Raw genomic sequence first — 22,111 nt, 5'->3', positions numbered from 1 at the left:
CTTTTGGCAGTGTGGGCAACTGGAAAATGAAGTCAGCATCCCCATAAAGCTCGTCTGTGGAAGGGAGCATGAAGTGCTCTAAAATCTCCTGGTAGACAGCTGCGTTGACCCTGGACTTAATGAAGCACAGTGGACCAACACCAGCAGTTGACATAGCTTCCCAAATCAACAAACTGTGGAAACTTCACACTGGATTTCAAGCATCTTGCAGTGTCTGCCTCCCCATTCTTCCTCCATACTCTGGGTCCTTGGCTTCCAAATGAGATGCAAAAGTTGCTCATAGCAGAAAAGAGGACTTTGGACCACTGTGCTTCATAAGTCCAGGGTCAACGCAGCTGTTTACCAGGAGCTTTTGGAGCACTTCATGCTTCCTTCCGCAGAGAGCTTTATGGGGATGCTGACTTCATTTTCCAGCAGGACCTGGCACCTGCCCACACTGCCAAAAGCACCAAAACCTGGTTCAATGACTGTGGGATTACTGTGCTTGATTGGCCAGCAAATTCAACTGACCTGAACCCCATAGAGAATCTATGGGGCATTGCCAAGAGAAAGAAGAGAGACATGAGACCAAACACTGCAGAAGAGCTGAAGGCCGCTATTGAAGCATCCTGGTCTTCCCTAACACCTCAGCAGTGCCACAGGCTGATAGCTTCCATGCCACGCCGCATTGAGGCAGTAATTGCTGCAAAAGGGGCACAAACCAAGTACTGAGTACATATGCATGCTTATACTTTTCAGAAGTCCGATATTGTTCTATGTACAATCCTTGTTTTATTGATTGCATGTAATATTCTAATTTTCTGAGATGGTGGATTTGGGGTTTTCATGAGCTGTATGCCATAATCATCACAATTATGACAAATCACGGCTTGAACTATCTTGCTTTGCATGTAATGAGTCTCATCTCATATATTAGTTTCACCTTTTAAGTTGCATTACTGAAATAAATGAACTTTTGTATCTAATTTTTTGAGTTTCACCTGTATCTGACAATGAAAATTCCTGTAATACAAAAGGGGAACCCATTGTCTTCTCCGTATGGCTGAACTAATATTCTAGCATTCATCATCATTGAAAATGCTGGGGAGCCTACATTCTTGCATGCAATATTCCAGAATAGTTTTTCAGAAAATCTGAAGAAAATTCACTAAACGCTCTACAACTGATGGAAACTTTCAGTCATGGAACCTTCATTCTATTCAGGTTTAACGGAACTCTCTACAAAATAATAAGTAACTGAACAGCTGTAACAATTTTATATTTTGTTTTTTATGTGAGCTGTCTTTTTTTGGCGTACAAATATGTTCAGGAAGCAAAATGACACAAAAGATAACACATAGGTCAAGGAATTAATTGATTCAAGTTTAATGAATGAAAAAAAAAGGTATAAAGTTCTCAAAGTGTACATTTGAAAATGCTACCAATAAGAATCATCAACACTGGAGCATACATAAGCTAATTTTCTACTTCTTCATCTCCATCTTTACATCACTGATCAACAAAATGCTGTAGGATTGATAAATAGCATTTTTAAAAAATACTTACCAGTTTCCAGATCTGAAATGATTCCCCTGATTTCTGGAATTGCTGGTGTCTGCAGGACTATATAAGTTGCATTTATTTGATCAAAACAAGACCAGAGGATGTGTTACAATATTCAAACTAACAATATACTTCGATGGATCATCAATCTCACTGCAAAGCCGAAGTCCAATAATAAAAAGAGCAAAAGTCTGCTGCTTCACACAACACAGTGTTATTTATATTAAGGCAAATAAAGGGCCTATATATTGTGTGCATTGTTTCAAAATCCGGAGGTTTGTTATGTAAATCCAAGTAAAATTAGAATTAACAGATACTAAATAGTATGACTCTAGTCAGTACTAACATATGGTTTATTTTATACTACTGTAGCTTGAGATGTATCATTATAACTGGAAATTAAAAAACAGATGCTAATGCAATTTTAATAGCATTATTAATAGCAGAATTAATGTGTGAATTATGATATGAATGTTCAAACCATGAAACTATGAAAGCACTTGCCTCTCTACCACTAGGTGCTCCTTTAACAATCAACATTTTTGCAAACCTCTAAGCATTTACACTTTGGACTCAATATAGGTACCCACATAATGAGATTCTGGCGACAATTGCACCACCAGCATGAATTCACACACTACTAAAGTGTAACTTTTCTTAGTTAAAGGGTGCAGGTAAGGAAAGAACTTCTTTCCTCAGAAAGATAAATATTTAACAATATCCCAGGAGATTCATATTAAAGGGCGATATCAATGATTTTTTCAGTATTCCCCCCTCAAATATATATATTTGAATGTTCAGTGTCTGGAACAAAATGGAGCTGTTCTGAACTGAGCAGAAATGAATTGTGGGAGGTAAAGGAAAAAGCTAAGGTATCAGTAGCTGAATTAGGGAGACCGGGGGCAACAAGGGCAGACCAGCCAGTGGGATATTTTGTGCTGGGACACTGGCAACAGCAATGGTTAACGAAAGCAAAGGCAGAAAGTGCTGGGAAGACTTTTGATCCTTATGAAACAGCAGATCCGAAGCAGTTCAGCAGAACTCCCCTAATTTCTTCTTGGTTTAAAACAAATTTTCCCTCTATTTTATGTATATTCTTTATCTTATGGAATTTAGATTTCTGGACATCAGTAAATACAGTGCTCAAGCATAGCTTGCTTATAATGGTGATCACATCAGTATAGTGACTATATCCTCAAAAATTGTACTTTCTTCACATCTATCCTAAGATGATAAATAGAGTGTATTTCTGTAGGCAGCCTGTATTCATAAATTAGATTGCTCATAATGAAATTATTTTTCTGATATATCTATTAATATGGAATGAATACTTGAAATAGTTCTACATCCTAAGCTGTTAGTTAGTTTTGAGAATTGTGGTAATTTTTAGTGCCATAACCCAGCACAACAGAAAAACCTCCCATGTTAGTAACAGAAAACGATTATTTTCAGCTGCCTTCTAATTTAACTCTAATGCAAACATTATTGATGTGGAATAATCAATTAGTAAGAATCAAATTCAAGTGAACTAAATTATATCAACTCTGGCATATTTTACTTAACTTTACAATGCGAGTTTTAAGAAAAATCTATTAATCCCTTTGTTTCCAGGTGGAAATTTTGGCAAAAAGAAATTCCATCATTATGGAACAGCCATTGTTTCATAAACATGCCACAGATGGCATTGAGAAGACTGAAAATGCAAAGAAGCAACAGTGTCATATACACAGAATGCTTAGAAAAAAAACATTTGTGTAGTCATGTTGAACAATTCTTATTTCTAGTCTGCTGTGGATAATCCTTTCTTAAAACGTTTAGATAACTTGAGCTGCTACATTTACGGTAAATGTTTATAAGTAGCTGAGATATGATAATGTTGGCTAGACAAAGCAGAAAATTAAAGATATGGAAACATGCAATTCCAATGAGGTGCAACTACAGCTTCACACAAACCACCAATTTAAATAGTACAGCAGTGCTACAAAAAACATTTACTTGAAAGAATACTAGATACCCAGAAGCAGCTCTAAGAGAGACGAAACTAGTTAAGTGAGAACAGCTTATATTCTGTAGAATTGTCAATTAGGGGCCTAGACTTCAGAATATAGTGAATCATAACTAAAAGCCCATCATAGCAAAGATGTGCTTCTCATCAATAACGCTGGTGAGCGTAGGTAAAGAGAAAGAATCAAATATTTCATTTATGCTTTTCTGTTTATGACAAAAATATCTATTCCCCCCCCCCCCCCATAAATGACAAGATTATTTTTCAACCAACTCAAATGGTTTCCAACTTCAAAGAAGTATATCACTCTAGGTCTGACTAAAATAAATCCATGCTCTAACCCAATTTGCCTATATATCACAATCCCTCACTCCCTTTTGAAATGGGAGCCTATGAGTTTTAGATGCAAGAAGATATTTCCCTCCTAATATTACTAGTGACTTCATCCTCATGTACTAACATATTATTTGTAGTACAGGATTTCAAATAAACATCACGGTACTTACAGATTAAACTAACCTGTACTGGCAGTGCTGGGATTTTTTCTTCTCTACCAGTAAGAAGCAAATGCTGAAATTCTGCTGCTAGTCAACAAAAACACAAATTATATTAAACAAAAAGGACCTTAAATCATGATTTAAGTTTAAATTGTAAAAATCAAACCCCAGGTTTTATACTTATTTGAAGAAAAAAAAATCCTCATGATTAATTAGCAAGTTAAACACTTGACTGTTAAATGGTTGTTGTGCTATGTGGAAATCTTTTTAAGAGATTCAGTGAAAACTCTGTTCTTCTATCACTTCTAACACATACACAGAACAATTAAATCCTCAAGAATGGGTTGTTTGTATAGAATAAAATAGAATCACTGGTTGAATTTATCTTAAAAGCATGTCCATTTTTAAGATTCAAGATAATTTATATTTAATTTCCGAACATTTAGCCGGTATTAAGCCAATTACAAAATTTTGAAAGGAACATTTAGCAACATATGCCAATGTTCAAGAATTGTTAGCAGAGATATATTAGTGACTTTACTGATAACGAAAGGAAATTATCTGCATTATGACTACACTGAATATATCAACATATTTCCGACATAAATATGTATTATCCTATCAGGTGTCACAGTAGTGCAGTGACTTCTATTTAAAAATAAAATAAAAATTAACTGACCATGTGTTTTGAACACAAATTTCAATTACAGTATCTTGTAACTGAATTTCTTTGGATAATGAATAAAAAAGCCTCACAAACACAAAGCAAGCCTACAAATTGAATTTAACTTCACACCAGAGTACAGTAAGTCAAAATCTTAAGATCTCAGAGCTGAAATGTAATACCAAACTTCCTTGTAAAAATATGACGTAGAATACAGGGTTTTTCTATTTCAATAATACTCAAATTATTTTATTCTGTTTATAATTGCTTGGATATTTTTGTAGCTGAAACACCATTAATCTATTTCACACAGCAAGATCTCTGATATTTTTTAATGCTTTTCAGTGAAGTAAATACTTTAGAAGCAACTTTATAGTTTTTATAAAGTGTGTATCACTTTTATATTTATATACATATACATATACATATGCTGGTCTTGTTGTATTCGGGTCTTTTCCCATGTAAGATCTTACATCGGAAAAGACCCGAATACAACAAGACCAGCATACCTACACCCATGAAAATCTATGAAATCAATCAAATGATGTCTGGACATGCAGTTTGAATACCAATTATGTATTTCTGTTAAACCTAGGTTAAAATAATGAAAATGGCCAAAATCAAAGAACCATATTACATTATTCAAACTGTTGCTTGCCAAATAGGGTTGTTAGTAAAATTAACCTATAATATACTTAGGCTATTGGTGTAATTATAAATTATTTGAAGTATCTTTTTAGATTTAGACAAGGTGAGCATTGCATTCGAGCAGCAACAGTCCAACCCAAGCAAAGCTATGTTTCCTAGCATACTACAATCAATTTCTACAGTTTCACGTAAACACAAGCACCATCAATATAACAACATTATTTATGACACCAGATTAGGTTGGATTAAAACAGCATTCTAACCGTGCATGCGTTAATACATGCTTACTTATCAATATATTTTCACTCAACAGTTGTCCTCCTAGAACTCTGAAACCACTGCTTAAACTTTGGAAAGAAACATCTCAAAACTAGAACTCTTACAGGGAAATTGAGAAAGGAGATGTACAATGTGGGAATTGGTGGTACCTTCTCTTTGAATTGTCAACATAAACCCCAAACTGCTTTTTCAGAAGAGTTTGGGTAATATTTTGAAATTCTGTGATGGTATTTGTCACAGAATTGGTAAAACATTTATTTTCAATGATGAGACGAATGAGTCCAAAAATTTCAAGGTGTTAATTCCTGGTTATATTGTGATTACAATGGTCAAAGTTGTCCAACAAGAAACATTTATCCATACCATTATAACTATGAACACTGGTTGAAAACTAACACTTAAGACTAGAAAAAATTGGTGGTGTGTAATAAAACAGATGTACTGTAGATGAACAGTGTTAATGACACATTTTTTGCATTCCCTATTTACTAAGTAATGACATTCTAAGCTGATGCATTTAGATCAAGAGACATTCTTATATGTATTTGTTATAATATAAAGACAAAAAGAACATTATACATACTGGCTATCTTAGCTATTATGGTTTGTGTGTTAAACACGGAATAATAATTTGAGTGCAACTGGTACTGAGCTGACAAAATTGCATGGAAAATTTCCAAAATTAATCTGTCCAGAATTTTAGAACTACTCGCAGATGGTTCTAGATACCTGTGAGAAAAATAACAGGGAACCAACCATGCTATTAAGCATTATAACATCAATAGCTTTGAACATTTAAAACCTCATCAAGGCGAGCACATTATGTCTGTAGTTATTATATACCAGAAAAACTGGAAGCTGGAAAAGCAGTTTGAGGACTCTGAAGAAGACCACATCAGGGAAAACCATGACCAACGAGCACAATACTTTTCTCAGATTTTCCTTTTAGAAGAGCTTTCGTGTCAGATCCCCAAGCCTTTTTAAAAATTCAATTTTAAGAAGCAGTTTGAGGCTCTGCAAGGGCAAGTGAAGAGACTGCCAGGAAAATCTGGATTTTTCTGTAGATAGTCTAACTTTTGAAGTTGCATTTGTTTCAAGAGCTGTTGCTCTTAATTTTTCTTGGAAATTTATAAGCATTCCTCAGAAATTACCTCCTTACTTTAAAACAAATTACATGTTGTGCATGTTTTACAAGAAGTCAGTAAGACGATTTCTACTGAAGCATTCAAATAACACTGGCAATGCTCAAATATATTTTTCAGAGCATACAGATTTTGCAATTTGTTTATCTTGGGAAGAAAGGCTGATAAAGAAATGGTTTCCTTGTAAATATTTACCCCGTTTTTCCATGTTACAAAACTCATATCTACATTTTTCTTCATTCTTCAGGCTCTACATTAATATTCATGATAAATAATTTAAATAATTTAAATTTAGCTTAACATTTACTCCGTCTCAGAAAGAGGTATCAATGAAGATAACAGAAATTGTAACACAGGCATTTTTCTTAAAATACTAAACACAGGTAACAGAACTCTTGAATCTCATTAATTTATCACAATATTTTAAAAATGAGTTGTTTAAAAAAATGGTTCCACTGACCAAAATTTCAGAGGGGATATAAAGGAGGTTAATATTCCAGCAAATGTTTACTCCACACCACATTGGGACTTCTTGCTAATAGTACATTGAAAGCACCAGTGTTACTATATCAATATTAATATAGAGCCCATCAAAATATTATAAAAATCCTATATTAAATTAAACATAGGAGCCTTCACCAAACTTGCTGCAAGTTTGGGGACATAAATATCCAACAGCTATAAAGCTGTGAAAGCCCCTAGAATGAATAAAATAAATCCCACTTGCCTCAGACTGAACAGGGCAACACTGAGACTCTGCCTCAGCCTGTCCTATGGCAGGGCTATAGGAAGAAGAAAATTTAAAATTTTAGAAAAACACGATCCAATTAAGGCTAAAAGTACATGCAATCAATAGTAACAGAATTCCAATGATCAAATGAAAGTTTGGTCTCAAAATTGTAGGTCTATACGTGACATGGAATTTATAAATCAGCTTTGAGTTCTATAGGGAAAAATTTCCAATTGAGCTCGCCTTAAAAATTGACAACTGCTGTGTAACACAGTTGACAGCAGGTGTTGTAAGCAATGGAATATTCTGTACTGATTCAGTAAAAGTTTTAAAACGTTAGAAGAACATCCATCTGCTTTTCAAAAATTTATACCACTTATGTAAGTAGCTAGACCAGTACAATTATTAAGACAATTGTAATATGTATTAATAAATGCCAGGACTATGCATTTTTATTTAAATATAAATAAAAGAATTCAAAATTATGTTCTCATATTTCTTTTTCACTATGGCCAGTGAATTATTTTATTTTAAATAAGAAAGGTACCTGTTACATTCTATGCTATTTGAACCCAGGCTACAGAGAAAACAAAATAAATAAGCCCTTGTTTGCTTAAAAAAAAAAAAGTTTGAGTACTTGAATTCTCCAAAATAAAAATAAACACCTTGCTTATACTTTGAAAATGCAGTTTTTCTATTGCAAATTTTACAGTAGGAAACACAACCTTATTTCCTGACAGAAACCATGTGGCTCTTTTCCAATCAGGAGGAGACAAATAAATCTGCCCCTGGGAGAGGAAGAAAAAAATCTATTGGCTCCATAATGTCCTCTCCCACTAAAAACAAATTATTAACAAGCCAAGTATACAGTACAAGCAGCACTCAATTTTTCTGCAGTGCTAAGGGAACAATACAATTATTGAAACAATTAAAATTCTTATCAAAATATGCTATAATTAAAAATATACAGTTTTAAGTTAAGCAATTGATACTTCTTGACCGTTTCTAAAAACCTCATGCAATATAATCCATGCTTCCAGAAAAATCTTTTTAGCAAGTCATTTAAAAAACTTTCTAGTAAATTTTGCAAAAGATTCTTGGGAAAAATCGCATAACCATCTTATGAACTAAAAACTAGCAACAGCACAATTGAAAGAATCTGTATGCTTCCACAAACTTCACAGGTAATGGCTATTTAATAAGCCATTTTTAAACTGAGTTGTTCGCCATACTAATAGAAGAATCTGTATGAAACAAGTTCCGAATATATCAGCTATTCTCATTCATGTGACCATATAAATTCTTTGCAAGATGGTTAAGATATCTAACTATACAAAGGCTACTGCAATTGGGCAAAAAGAGAACAACACAATGAAACAAATAATAAAACAGCCAAGTGATCATGATTGCCTATTTTTATATGTTCTATGAAAAAATAAATGATCAAATCAGAAAGACATATTCAGACTGCAAATTATACAGTTCTGTGCTTAATGAGTATTAAGAAAAAAAGGACATATTTAATTAATAAGACTTTGTGAGTACAACAAAGCCAAAATTTTCAAATATGAATCAACAGTGTGGAAAAAACTAATTAGCAGTAAAATTCAGACATTGATAATATTAATATGTATATGCCACTGGAGCATAAAAAAGAACAAAATATTTCATTTACAATATCAATTAATAAAGAATACCCAAGAATATCTTCTTAGGCCTGGCTCTCAAAGAAAGGTTTAATCCCATTAATATCAGATACAAAACTAGAAAATTAAAAATTGAAGACCTAAAGTATTTGGACAGTCTCCCATTTAAATATGCTACACTTTTAAACTTACAATCAAGAGGAACTCATTGCCACCTACTGAAGGAAATAATATTGTTCCTACTTTCCAGTTAAGTTTCATAAATGGGAATCAGTCCAGTTAAAGAACCAGCTAAAATTTCACAGCAATTCCAGTGTCCTTTGCAGAATATGATCCTGTTATGTAGGCTTAGGCCTCTACAAGTCTAGTAAATCATGTCATGAAAGATATTATATTGGACAACTTCAGCTGTATTGTAGTTGTTAACTCACTTTCCAATTTCTTAGCAATGTCTTTCTCTGCATCAGGATTGTTTTAAAAATATGAGATTTTATGACCAATCTATTAGTATATAAACAATGACTGCACTATTATCTAATACCTAAACTTTGTAAAATATTACTTTAAGAAACCCGAGTCAAATAAAAGTATTGCACAATAAAATGTACTTCATAGAAACCAACATATATCAACAACTTGAGATGAGCACATTTTAATCAACTGAATGGCAAACCCTTAGAAATCCATTAGGAAAATTGGACAAATTTATTTGTTGTGTCTTGTTAATAAGTGTACAGGTCTATGACTACCTTGATCAAACAATTCAGGATATATCAATGTAGCATTAGGAATTGTATTGTATTTATTATACAAGCTATAGTAGCATGCATCAGTACAAACCTTCAGGCAGATGTCCACAGCTGGTCATGAATAAAAGGACAATTTTTTTCTTTTGTTTTATTACAATGAAGTTAAACAATACAGAAAATCACATGAATTTAGCGGGTCAATTCTATAAACCCTGGAACAGGAGGAACTCTACATTAAATATGGTTACACATCCAGATTTAGGTGTACAAGTAGATGACAACAGTGAAAGCCCTCACCAAACTATTGTTGGGGACATGAAGTCCAACAGCACCTGAAGTGCTGTGAAGGCATCATTTATGAACAGCAACATAAGGTTACAGAACTTGCCTTTAAAGATGGTACGTTCATGTAATTCCAGCGCCTTCACAATTTAACGAACCATATTTACTATACTTCACTTCTAAAAACCTAGATGAAACATGAAAAAGAAGCCATACAGTATAAATTGCAACATCAGGGAAAGTTCCATTTTATTATTCTAAATAATTTTTCCCATGTAAAATAATGTCCAACAGTTCCTTGCATGTGGAAAGATTTTTTCCCCTAAAAGTCACAATGAAGTTTTAATTGATGGAAGCTTGGCTATATTAACAGCACAAGACGAGAAAAGGTTTAATCTCCAAACCTATTAGAACGTTTGCAGTAGCATCAGTAGCGGCCACCTTGCGACATTACCGGAGGTCTCATTCCCATTGGCGGTCTAGGAGGTCCACCTTGATAAGGAGGCACCATTGGGGGCCCTTGACCATATGGAGGCATTGCACCAGGAAGATACCCTGGCATGCCCTGGTGGTGAGCACCATACTGACCTGAAAAGCAAAATTTGAAAGAATAAAGTTACATCTACCTTCAGCAGTACTGCTCTTAGTATATGTCACTTAATTCCACAATTAAATACATTTCATGAGCTTCCAACAGAGTTTAATTTGTTATTACCATGAGGTGGGATTGGTGGTCTCATTCCTTGTTGCTGAGGGGGAATTCCTGGCTGTGGTGGCATCATACCTCCAATTGGTCCAACTGGTGGATTGCCCATAGATGCCTGCCCTGGTCGAGGGAGGTTACGCTGGTATTTGGGTAACTGAGCTCTTCTTTCTTCCTATGAAGGGAAACACATGGAGGATATCTAATCAGTGCGAAATCAAAACAAGATTCATTCTGAAACACAGATACAATTGCGACACTATTCTCATGGCTGCAGTTCAGGAAGTTCTAATGGATAACTTTTGGCAATCAAATCATTATTAAGTAGATATGTATTCTAGGACATAAATTCAGTTTACAAAGTTCTATATTAATAGCTATCTCAATTACAGCAGGAATTAAATATAGAATTATTAAATTACCTGAACTCTAAAAAATGAAGCACTCTTAAATACTACAAAGGATAGACTTTGAGAATTATGTTTTAATCATGATAAATCATAGGGAAGTTGAAAACTTTTATTTATCATATCAATCTTATTATAAAGAAAAGGCATGGGAAAATTATCTTTAACTTACCAAAGATATATCCTCATCTGGATGGATCAACTTACTGGTAGCGCTGGTTGTTGTAAGAGTAGCAGGCTTACTTGTTATAGAAGTAGCAGGCTTAGCTGCAGTACTATTTGTTGTATTAGTGGTAGATGCTGTAGATTGTGTGTAAGCAGGGAATGTAGGTTTGGGTGGTTCTGTAGTAGTTGCAGGTGCATTATTCAAAGGTTTGAAATCTGTACCAACTGGGCCTGGAACAGTTGCTTGAGCCTGAATTTAAAAATAGAAAATTAAAAATGTAAGTACATTGTTATCTTTTAAATAAACTCCATAACATTATCATATACTGACACAGCTAAATTAGCCCAAAGTAAAAGTTCTATTTTATGACAAAAAGTAGCAAACTAAAATAAAAAAATAAATCCTGCAACACAAACATACTGCAAAGTTTGAGATGTCTAGAACAAATAGGAACAAGCTATCGCCACATGTCATTTTCTGCATTATACCCCATATAGTAAGATGTTTGGTTTTTCAAAATAAAAACCAATTTAATCTAGGAATATCAGCTGAGATAAATTAGCATTCAAACAGAATGATTAAGACCAAACCTCAGGATGTCAACTTTTATGTCAAATTTAAATAAAACAATCCCTTGTATAAAAATACCTTGATGTTCGGAGACATCTCAAATTATCACTTGCAGTTTTCAATTATTTTCCTAGCCTACAGCCAATGAAAGCCATCTAAGTTCAATGGGAAAGTACAAGCTTGAAAGGATTTCTACACAACAAAAGAGCTCTTAGTTTCACATGACAGAATGCTTTGGCAAGCAAACAGCACATTATTTCGAACTAATAACTGAACTCCAAAACAAGACTAGGTAAATTGGGATTTTAGCACATGATGCATTTGACATTTAACAAGATGTATCAGAATAGCATAAATTAGAAAAAAAAATAAACCATGCATCAAGTAAACCACTGCCCACTAAATGCACTTAACTGCTTTCATGCTCTCTTTTTAACCCTTTAGAACCACAATGTAGAATTTTCTTTTTTAAAATTACCCAATTATTATGCATGAATTCTCAGATTGCACTGAACCACTAAACATAATCAGGAAACCACAATTATCTGACAATGTTTAGGCAGATTTTTAAAGTGTACATAACGGTTCAAAGGGTTAATTGGCAAAGCAATTTTTAACTGCAACTTCCTGCGTACTTGTGCTGTGCTAGGAAACAGAGCTTTAGAAGGTGCTGACAGTTCTGAATTGGATGAAGTTGTACTTGAGCTTGTGACAGGTGTCCCCATCTGTAGCACAAAAGAAAGGAAACAGTAAACAGTCTCCAAATGAATGCATAAAAATAACCTAGAGGAAAAAGTTCAGACTAGTTTTTGTATTGAATAGGGGTGCACATAAAATGTAATATGTTACTTTTGTTTTGAGCCTGAAACAAGTACAAGGCATAAATTTTGATGACTTGTTCCAGGTGGGCCATGGTTTAAGAAAAAGAAAAACATGATGCTTCCATTGTCCCAAAATATACTAGCAAGAATTGTGGATGATTTTACACGATGAGCAGAACAGATCTAGTGTGTATTCCTTCTGTTTCTTCCTGTTGCTCCAATAGCTCCCAACAAGATACATGTCACCAGCCCACCTGTCTGTGATGCTTGAAGCCTTTTTCCTGCTTTTTCAAACACTGCTGCCTATTAAAAACAGTGTTTCAATACTTATCTGGAACAAAATAATAGCATTTCATTCCATACTGGGACCAAACATGCAAGTTTTGGTTTAGACATGAACTATCCAAACCAGCTGTTTGGTGCAGCTTGTGAGTGAAGCTTCTACAGAACCTTATGCATGACTCTCTTTTGAAGAAATTTAAAGGTTCTGCTTTCAAGTTAATAGTTTAAAAAAAAACACCTTCATTTATAATGCAGTTCTGTTAAAGAGCAGGTACTACTTTAACTTGCAAAAATAATTGTTATTTTAGATTTTAGTTAAATAGTTAATATACTGTGTATAACTATTTCTTGAATATGTGCTACAGCAGACGTTACTTATTCTCTTTACCATCTATACATCCCTCTATTCTGAGTTTGGACTGACAGAAGTATTTACATTCTTTGCAGAAAAAAAAAGTAGATGTAAATAGGAAACCTTTGACAAGAATACATCATAGATAAAATGCAATAGAAGTATGAAACAATACTATTTTGCAATTTTGGTTGTAAAACACCCCACTGTTTTTGAACCATAATTCACTATTTAAATATACTTGAAAAGAAAGAAAATTAATGCACTGAAGCTTTTTGGTAATTAGATATTTCAAAACTTACTTGTCCGGCACTAGGAAACAGTGGTTTGGTAACTGGTGGTTGGGGAGTAGGTACTGCAAGGACAGGCGCTGGAGGTCTATTAAGAACACCCTGATTAGTCACCTGCTGGGCCTGTGTCATTGGAGGCAATCCAGGGCGAGGACCAACAGGTGGTGGCATACCTGTAGATAATTGTTTCTGATTAAGCTTTGGTGAGGATTTTATTAATACCACCGGAAAGATCACAGATACTGACCTTCCGTCAGAGGGCTAACACATCAAACAAAGAAGAATTAAATGCAGAAATATACTTTAACAATGTTTAGATTGAGCAGAATTGCTAAATTTATAGTTGGCAACTGATCTAAGGACCTGTTATATTGAACAGATTGGGCTACCCTGTAAAAGTGGTGTTATTTACCTGAACATTGATTGTATTCACCACATATTTATTTTAGTACTGTATTTTCTTTTTATCTGTTTTACCCTGGAATTAGAACCTTTCTTTTATTTTTGTTTTATATTTTTGATATGCTTGTAAGACTAATCAGTCTCTCTACTTGGTAAACGAGGGGGAAGGTGGTTTTGAGAACCCTCACTAGAAAGCCTGAATCCCTGAGAGACGTCTTTTGAATGGGCCCAGTCACAAGAGAAGTGCAAAGGATATTATTCTTGGCTGGATTTAGATTTCAAATTCTGTTTTAAGGAATGCTTAAAAATGCTTTAATCTATCATTTTTAATCTAATTGTTGAAAAATGTTAACGTTTTATTTATTAGAAGCAATTTGGAGATAACATTTATTTATACAAAATATTTTTACGCCTACTCTAAGGGCAAACCCTTTCCAGAGTGGGAATCTATCACATTTTCTAATTCCTTGCAAGCAATAAGATTATTATTCTTTCACCCAATGCTTAAAAGTATCTATTTTTAATTCTGAGAACATGCTGAAACTTATATATTACAATGGTTTACAATATTACAAACAAACAAGTAAATATAAAGACAAATTGAGTAAACAATATGTGATACATTAAAACTACTAAACAATTCAAGCAGTGATAAGAATTTCCAAAAATATTTTTATAGAGGAATTTTTAGAGAAATTTGATAAATATATGTAAAAATTAGTTCTCATATTGATACTATATTCTTGGAAGCAGAAATTTCTTTTTACCATTTTTAAAGTATCAAATTAGCCTAAACATAACATTTTATATAGGTTTTTTGGGAACTATTCCAAAGTCCTCACCCAAAAGGGGGAAAGGGAAGCAAATACACAAAAAAGGCTTTCATGTTTCAATCAAAAATGCAGCTTATGTGTTAATAGAAATATATCAGTCGACAGAGTAGGATGGAAAAAGTTTCTATCAGCAGTTGCCATTGAATACATTTTTGTTCCCATGCACCCTCCTTCTATGTCCCATAAATAGCTGCTCTATGTCCCTATCTTTTACCCCAGAACTGAAGTAACCCATAAATCCAGTTGAAAAAATGAAATAACTCTCACCACAATATGGATTCGTCATTCCTGACCTACCTGGTGGCATACCAGGCATGAGGGGTGGGATTCCTGGTCCTGGAGGCATCATCCCACCCATTGGCATCATCCTATAAAATTGAAAGACTCTAATGAGACCTCTCATAAAGAATGGCACTGTCAAAATGTCCCAAGATTTTCTACCAGCTGAGAAATGTAAATATCTGCCTTCAAATAACTTTGGCTGCATCAGATTTTAGCATAAAATCTGCCTCAATTCACAACACAAAGTAAGAGTAGAGATATCATCATTCATCATCCAACTCTCTTTGGGAAGAAAAAGATAGAACGAACAGTTGGCAGCTTAACATGGCCCAGTTTGGTCTGGAGTTAATGTGCTGGCCTAGAAACCAGAAGACCATAAATTCTAGTCCCACTTTAGGTATGAAAACCATTTGGACAGCTTTGGGGCAATCAGTCACCCTCTCTCTCAGCCCAACCCACCTCACAGGGTTGTTGTTGTGGGGAAAATAGGGGGTGGAAGGAGTATTAAAGTATGCTCGTTTCCTTGGATTATTTATAAAATATTAAAGGTGGAACAACAAAATCTCAATAAATGAAGAATATCCATGTCTGCAAAGGCCAGCATTTTGAATTAAAAATAGATAATTGTCTACCTCCTTCTTTACTTGATTTCAGTTTCTTTCCTATTCTCTTCTGGGTAATAGACAGGACACAAGTAACACAGATGTTCAGTAGCTATCCCCCATTAATCTTACTTACAACTCAAAATACTATGAAAGTCTAAGCAATTAGGAAAAAAACTACATTGGGAAACACTATTGAGTACTCCTGAAGGAATAAAAAAGTTATGTCCTGACAAACTAGGATAGGATTATCAGATCCCCAACTGTGCAGCTTTTAAAGCAAAACCCCATAGGTGAAGTAAAACAAATGAAAGCATGTAGCATGCCGTTGCCTAAACATCGCTCATACTTACCCAGGTGGCATTCCAGGCATGACTGGAGGCATTCCAGGCATCATTGGTGGAACACCTGCCATTAATGGTGGTATACCTAGAAGTCAGAATGTTTATTAACTGATATGTATATGAATAATCTATTGTTTACTGGATAAACATATGTGAAAAATGCTTGACAATTTTCCTTGTATGTTCCATGTATGGAAACCATGGAAAATTAACAATTACTACAATCCATTGGATTTTATCATTAGGTTTTCTAGTGTTGATTTAACTATTTCTGAAATGCTCAAAACTATCCTTCAGATCTGCTCCCTGTATATTTTACCATGTTCAGATATAGCTGTTAAGAAAATCCAATTCTAAAAAGCAGAGGAATGTCTACTAATGTTAACATTTTTGTAGCAAACAAAATCAAAAGTTTTGTAAGATAAATACCTATTTTTCACTTTTAAGAACACATTGAGAACTAAACAAGTTAGAAGAGTCTCTGAGGAACAGATGGAAGCAAAATAATTACTTCTCTAATTTATATTTAATCCCCATTGAATATTTTCTGGTTTTTAAATGTTAAGAAAATGGTCAACATAGCTAAATACAATAAAACATCACCATGCTGATTCAAAATGCTATTCATTAAAGTCTTTCATTTTAGTAAAAAAAGTCTAAAGCTGACATAATTATTTCTATCTATATAACTACCTGGAGGAATTCCGGGTGCCCCTGGCACAGGAGGTAAACCTGGCTGTGCCATTGGTGGTATATATCCCTGCTGTGGTTGCACAGGCTGTGCTTGAAATGAGGTGGAAGCTGAAGACTCATCATCATCATATTCATCAGAATCATCTTGTTGTTTCTTTTTCTGGCTTTCTGCTAAAAGTTTCAATGTTCGGGTTAATGCTAATTTGTATCACAAAAAGTAACCATTCTTTTTAATACAATTATATTTCTACATTGTAAGATATTGCTGCACAAAAGAGTAAATTATCACAAACATTTTGACCAAGATCCTTTTCCAAACTATTTAAATACTTGTTCAATTTCCCCAAACTATTTCACAGCAAAACCAGCTCCGCACATCTGCTAGTAAAATCAAGTTCAATAATACTTACTAAACATCTATTATGCCCATTTTTAGTGAGAGATTCTGTTATTGCTGTGGGCAGTAAATAAAGCTGCAAAGAACATGATCTGGTTTTCCAACAGGGCATTCATCACCACTATAACTGTATCCACCCATCTTGCTGTTGATCATCTTCTCTCTCACCTTTCTCTGCATTATAGTCTTCTCCAAAGAATTATGTCCAAGGTACAATAATTTGAGTTTGGTCACCAATGCCAACATACAATACCCTTCCTATCCTGCTTCTTCAAGTCCAACTTTCGCTCCCGTACAGCTTTACAGGGAAGACCATTGCTTGCACTATTCACTTCTTTGTAGGTATAGGCACATCATAGCATTTGAATATCTTATTCATGGCCTTCATAGCTGCTCGACCAAGTGCTAGTCTGAAGCAAATGTCTTTACTACTTGCTCCTTTACTGTTGATAGTTGATCTGAAAAGGCAGGAACTATTCATCACTTGGGTATCTTGCCATTTCTAAGGTTGGTCATTCTACCTGTGGTCATTAGTTTCATCTTCTTTATATTTAATCTTAGTCCTTTTTCTTCACAAGGCTCCTTCACTTTTATTACTAGAACTTGTAGATAACTTTGCATTTTCAGCTATGAGGATAGTTATCATCAGCAAAGCAGATGTTACTGATGCTTCCATTTTAAAACAAAGCTCATCTTATTCCAGATTCTTCAATAAAATTTTGCCATCTTAAATTTATAGTATAATTAGTGATAAGCTTACCTCATAAAATCAGATTAACTTTCGTTCTCTTATCCTTTAGTAAATTGATAAAGAGTTATTTACCACTAAGCTAAAAAATATTTTAATTGGAAGACAGCAATTGAGACACTTTTATGTCATATACTTTTAATGCTCCACTATTGTAAGCCATTGAGAATTTAAATATATATAAATTACTGTAGTATTACTCCAGCTATAATCAATCCTCATCCATGTCAATCCATGACTATTATTTATATCATTTTTACATTTTCCATGTAGATGTTTTTGAATATGTTGCAGCAACACAACTACAAATGCAATGGGACTCCATGGTCTGCCAAATCAAAGAGTGATCATGTTGCAAAGGTTCAGTATAAATATCAGGAAGTGTTTCCATTTACCTTGAGTTTTTTGTTCAAGCAGCCTTCTCCTTTCATCCATGTCTTTTTCAGGAATGCCCTCCATACCATATATTTCCAGTTCAATATCAGTTCTTCCTGGTATTGCATTTGGAACAGCATCAATTGTTTCCTTATGTACCTTAAGAAAGAGAAATCCAAGCTGACGTAAACAGGATGTACATTAGAGACTACAGCTAGATAGCTTTAAGATTAGAGCTCCATTTAGCTATGACATTTACCAGAATTTTCTGAAAGGGGGTTCAATCACAGTATCTTAATTTAATGTTAACCTTAAAGACACACCTTTTAGCTACAACACAACATTAGGAAAGGCCATAACTTTTTAAGTTGCTATCAACAGTTAGAACAAACGGTTATACTGGTTCTCAAATATCTTTCTCAACTGGGATTTGAATACTCATTTAACGTTTATTTTCCTGAACAATTCTGGAAATCTATTCAAAAATGCTCAGACCAACACATTCAAAAAGAAAAACAGAATCTACAGATACCAAAACACACCAGTATGGAACTTTCTACATAACCTGTTTTTCACTCTTATTAATGGACACTTCCAAAACTTTAGATGCAACCTCTCCATGTATAGCTACTATCAATTCTGCTTTTTTTCTGATCAAATAACTCTTCTACTTTTCTAATGATGCAGCTATTATTGCAATATGGGTAATCTGTTATGATGAAACCCACCCACCCCCCATACTTGATTTGAAGTGCTGTTGTTGTCGTCCTAGTCATGTGATTACATTTTGGATGCTTGGCATTTACTTCCAACTTTTGGCAAAAAAAAATGCACATTGAGGATCATAGTTTTGGTTAACAACATGGTGAGTTACTTAACAACCACTGACAAAAATGTTGTAGAATGAAGATGGGTCACGCGACCAACATGACGTAGGACCATAACTCTGGATGACTAGGTTCTATTACAGTAGTAAATCAAGGACTACTTGTGCATCAATAGCATTTGTGAATAACAAATTAACTTTCATTTTCTTACTTTAAAATGTAAAGATTTCTGAAACAAAAGCATATATAAATAACACCACAAATAATCCTATTTATATGGGTATATTATAGTACTTACCTGCATACAGTGTATAGCTAAACCAGGCCCAGTATACAGTTTCTTATGACATATATGGCATTTAAAGTGCTTTGCTTTTTGGTGTTGAATAAGAATTTTCTCATCATCAAAATCCCTGTTACAATACCTATTCACATTGTTAAAGAAGTCAAGCATATATGCTGAAGTATGCTAAAAAAGATATTCATTAGTCAACATTACTATAATCAGTTTTAAAGAAAGCTGTAACCCATTTCTAATTACATTTCAATTACTGTTATAAATCAAGATTTCATAAACCTTACATTTTGTCATGGGGAAAGACAACTTACAAGGCATCCAGCAGTTATTCACTCATAAAGTAACCATAACTCCAATATTAAGTAGCAGGATGAGGAATTTTCAAGGTTAAAACCCCACAAATTTTGATGTGCTGAGTAGCCAACCCTTGTTTACAATACCATCTAACACATATGATCTTTGCCCATACTAGACGGTTTGGGACAAGGGAAAGTCATGCAGACTCTCCAAACATACAGAAGTTGTTTCTCAGATTAAGATTGCTTTCAACCTCTTCAACAGTACTATTGATTTTGCTTTTTTGAAAACATGTGGTCAATCACAACTTTCATAGTTAGCTAGTTCTACAGTTAACCATTCAAGAATCGCCTTAATGGGAAGTAGGCAGCATATAAAGTGTGTGTGTGTAAAGTTAACACAAAACAATGGAAGAAAAAGTTATCTAACCCTTAAGAAGTCCTTATACTTAAACCTTCTCAATTTAAGCTAGTGAGAGATCAAGAGAAATAAATCTATAGATATCTGGCAAACATCTAGCCCCCCCCCCCAAAAAAGGCTACAGGTTCGGCCTACTACCAGTACGATACCCATCAAAATCAACAAAATATGCTTTTTGTATCCATAAACGTCAGGGCACAAAGTTAATGGCAACAGCCCTTTTTTAAAAGAACGGGATACGCTGATGGATAAAAAAAGACCCCAAGAAAAATCTAATATATTTTTGCTTCTCCAGTATAGAGATATATACAATTTCTAATTTCCCAAGTGGTGCGGGGAACAAAGAGGGTGGGGGCGTCAATCCTAAAAGGCGGCAGCTCCAAAACCCCTTAAAAAAAGGCTCTGGAGTGAAGAAATCCGGACGACTTATTATTATACGGCAGTGGAAAGCGAGAGCTTTTTGAACCTCTTTCCTACCGTCGCCCGGATTTTTTTGCGGCCCTGCCCTGCCTAATAAAACAGGCCGCTGAAGCGTTTCAATACCAGAGGAAGAAAAAAGAGAGGCCGCTACTACCAAAGGCCAATCGGGCCTCCTTCCCGATCCGAAACAAGAGGCGGCCCCGCGCCTAGAAAAGGATACCAGCACCAAGGCTTTAGCTGCTTCTTCTTCTTCCGACCCATGACGACAAGGCAACGGCTCGGACGAGAAAACTCCCCCCCAAACGGCGAACGTGACGGAACCCCAACGCCGACCGCGCGTTCTCTCTCTTTCTCTCTCTCCCCCCTGCTTCTCAGCCAGGCATAAAATGGCCGCTCTCCTCCGCCGAATCCCTCGCCTTCCCGAAATGCAACGCGGCGGGGGCGGGCACGTGTTCGGTCTCCAGGCGACCTCACCAATTGTGACGTCATCTGTTCCTTCCCGGCGTGCGGTGCAGCGGAAATTCTAGCCGACTCCGCTGTTCTTGCCTGCGTGGATTGCTTTTTTTTTTTTTTTTGGTGGGTGTTCTTTCCCACTGCGACTTAACGCCGAAGTTTGCTTTGGGAGAGATGCGCAGGAGGCAGCCGAGCCCGATATCCTGGTCCTCAAATTGTCGTTCCCTAGTTTAGAAATAATGATGGTGTGATTTTCATGTGCCACCTGAATAAGATTTTTTTCTGCAAATGAATCAGATTCTTCCAACTCGTGAGATTTTTTTTTTAAGCAGCGCGGATAACGCTTCAACTTCGAAGGCTTATGTAGCTCAATATTGTACGTGTGGGCCGGGAAATAAATCCACGAGATTCAATGGGAAGCCAACGGTATTATCATTAAAAATTGCGAAAAATCAGGGTTCTGAGAAAAGAGCATGCATTAGGTTAGATAAGCCTAATTAACAATTTGACCGTCCCACCGTATATATATATCTGCCTATTTTGAGTTCTGCTGAGATCAGCAATTCGTGTGTAAATCAAATCTATTACAGGCCCAGGGGCTATTCGCTACATTTATTATAGCCCAAAGGCCAGAAGTAAATATAAACAAGTTTTTCAATTGGAATGACTTTATTTAGGCGATCCGTAAATGTAATCCCACTTATTTCAATGACAATCACACTTGGCCAAGAAAGTATTCTATTCTGTTCCGTTCTATTCTGTTTCATTCTACTTCCTCATTCATATTCGATTCTGTTCATTAAGCTAATGCCGATCCAATCCAGCTTGCCGATCTGATTTAAAAAAAAAAATCCGTAAAATTGGGGAATGTTAACTGAGCCAGCGTGAGTCTTGAAGAGAGGTGCGTGTGCACGCGCGCGCGCGTGTGGGGAGGGGGGTGCGCAT

General features: G+C 35.1%; 1 protein-coding gene across 9 annotated transcripts; it reads right to left on the bottom strand.

The window, feature by feature from the left end:
- Window positions 1-1,341: 1,341 nt before the first annotated feature.
- On the bottom strand, window positions 1,342-21,182 carry ZNF207 (zinc finger protein 207). 9 transcript variants are annotated; one of them, XM_081933274.1, is made up of 13 exons: window positions 20,934-21,182; window positions 19,577-19,703; window positions 18,472-18,610; window positions 16,932-17,099; window positions 16,248-16,323; window positions 15,308-15,378; window positions 13,788-13,948; window positions 12,666-12,755; window positions 11,467-11,709; window positions 10,900-11,062; window positions 7,505-10,772; window positions 4,054-4,131; window positions 1,342-1,602 (listed from the first exon to the last, which is right to left on the bottom strand). In XM_081933274.1, the coding sequence occupies exons 1-11, from the start codon at window positions 20,972-20,974 to the stop codon at window positions 10,612-10,614; spliced, it is 1,440 nt and encodes a 479-aa protein (XP_081789400.1). In that variant the 5' UTR covers window positions 20,975-21,182; the 3' UTR covers window positions 1,342-1,602; window positions 4,054-4,131; window positions 7,505-10,611. The 9 variants fall into 9 exon arrangements, with proteins under 9 accessions (XP_081789400.1, XP_081789398.1, XP_081789399.1 ...); XM_081933272.1 differs by having other exon boundaries at window positions 15,278-15,378; window positions 20,934-21,180; XM_081933273.1 differs by having other exon boundaries at window positions 16,932-17,102; window positions 20,934-21,178.
- Between the last annotated feature and the right edge of the window lie 929 nt (window positions 21,183-22,111).

The sequence above is a fragment of the Natrix helvetica genome (genome assembly GCF_964273705.1).
Source record: "Natrix helvetica genome assembly, chromosome: 1".
Lineage (NCBI taxonomy): Eukaryota > Metazoa > Chordata > Lepidosauria > Squamata > Natricidae > Natrix > Natrix helvetica.
Note: the sequence above shows the minus strand (reverse complement) of the source record. Positions and strands in the feature narration are given on the sequence as shown.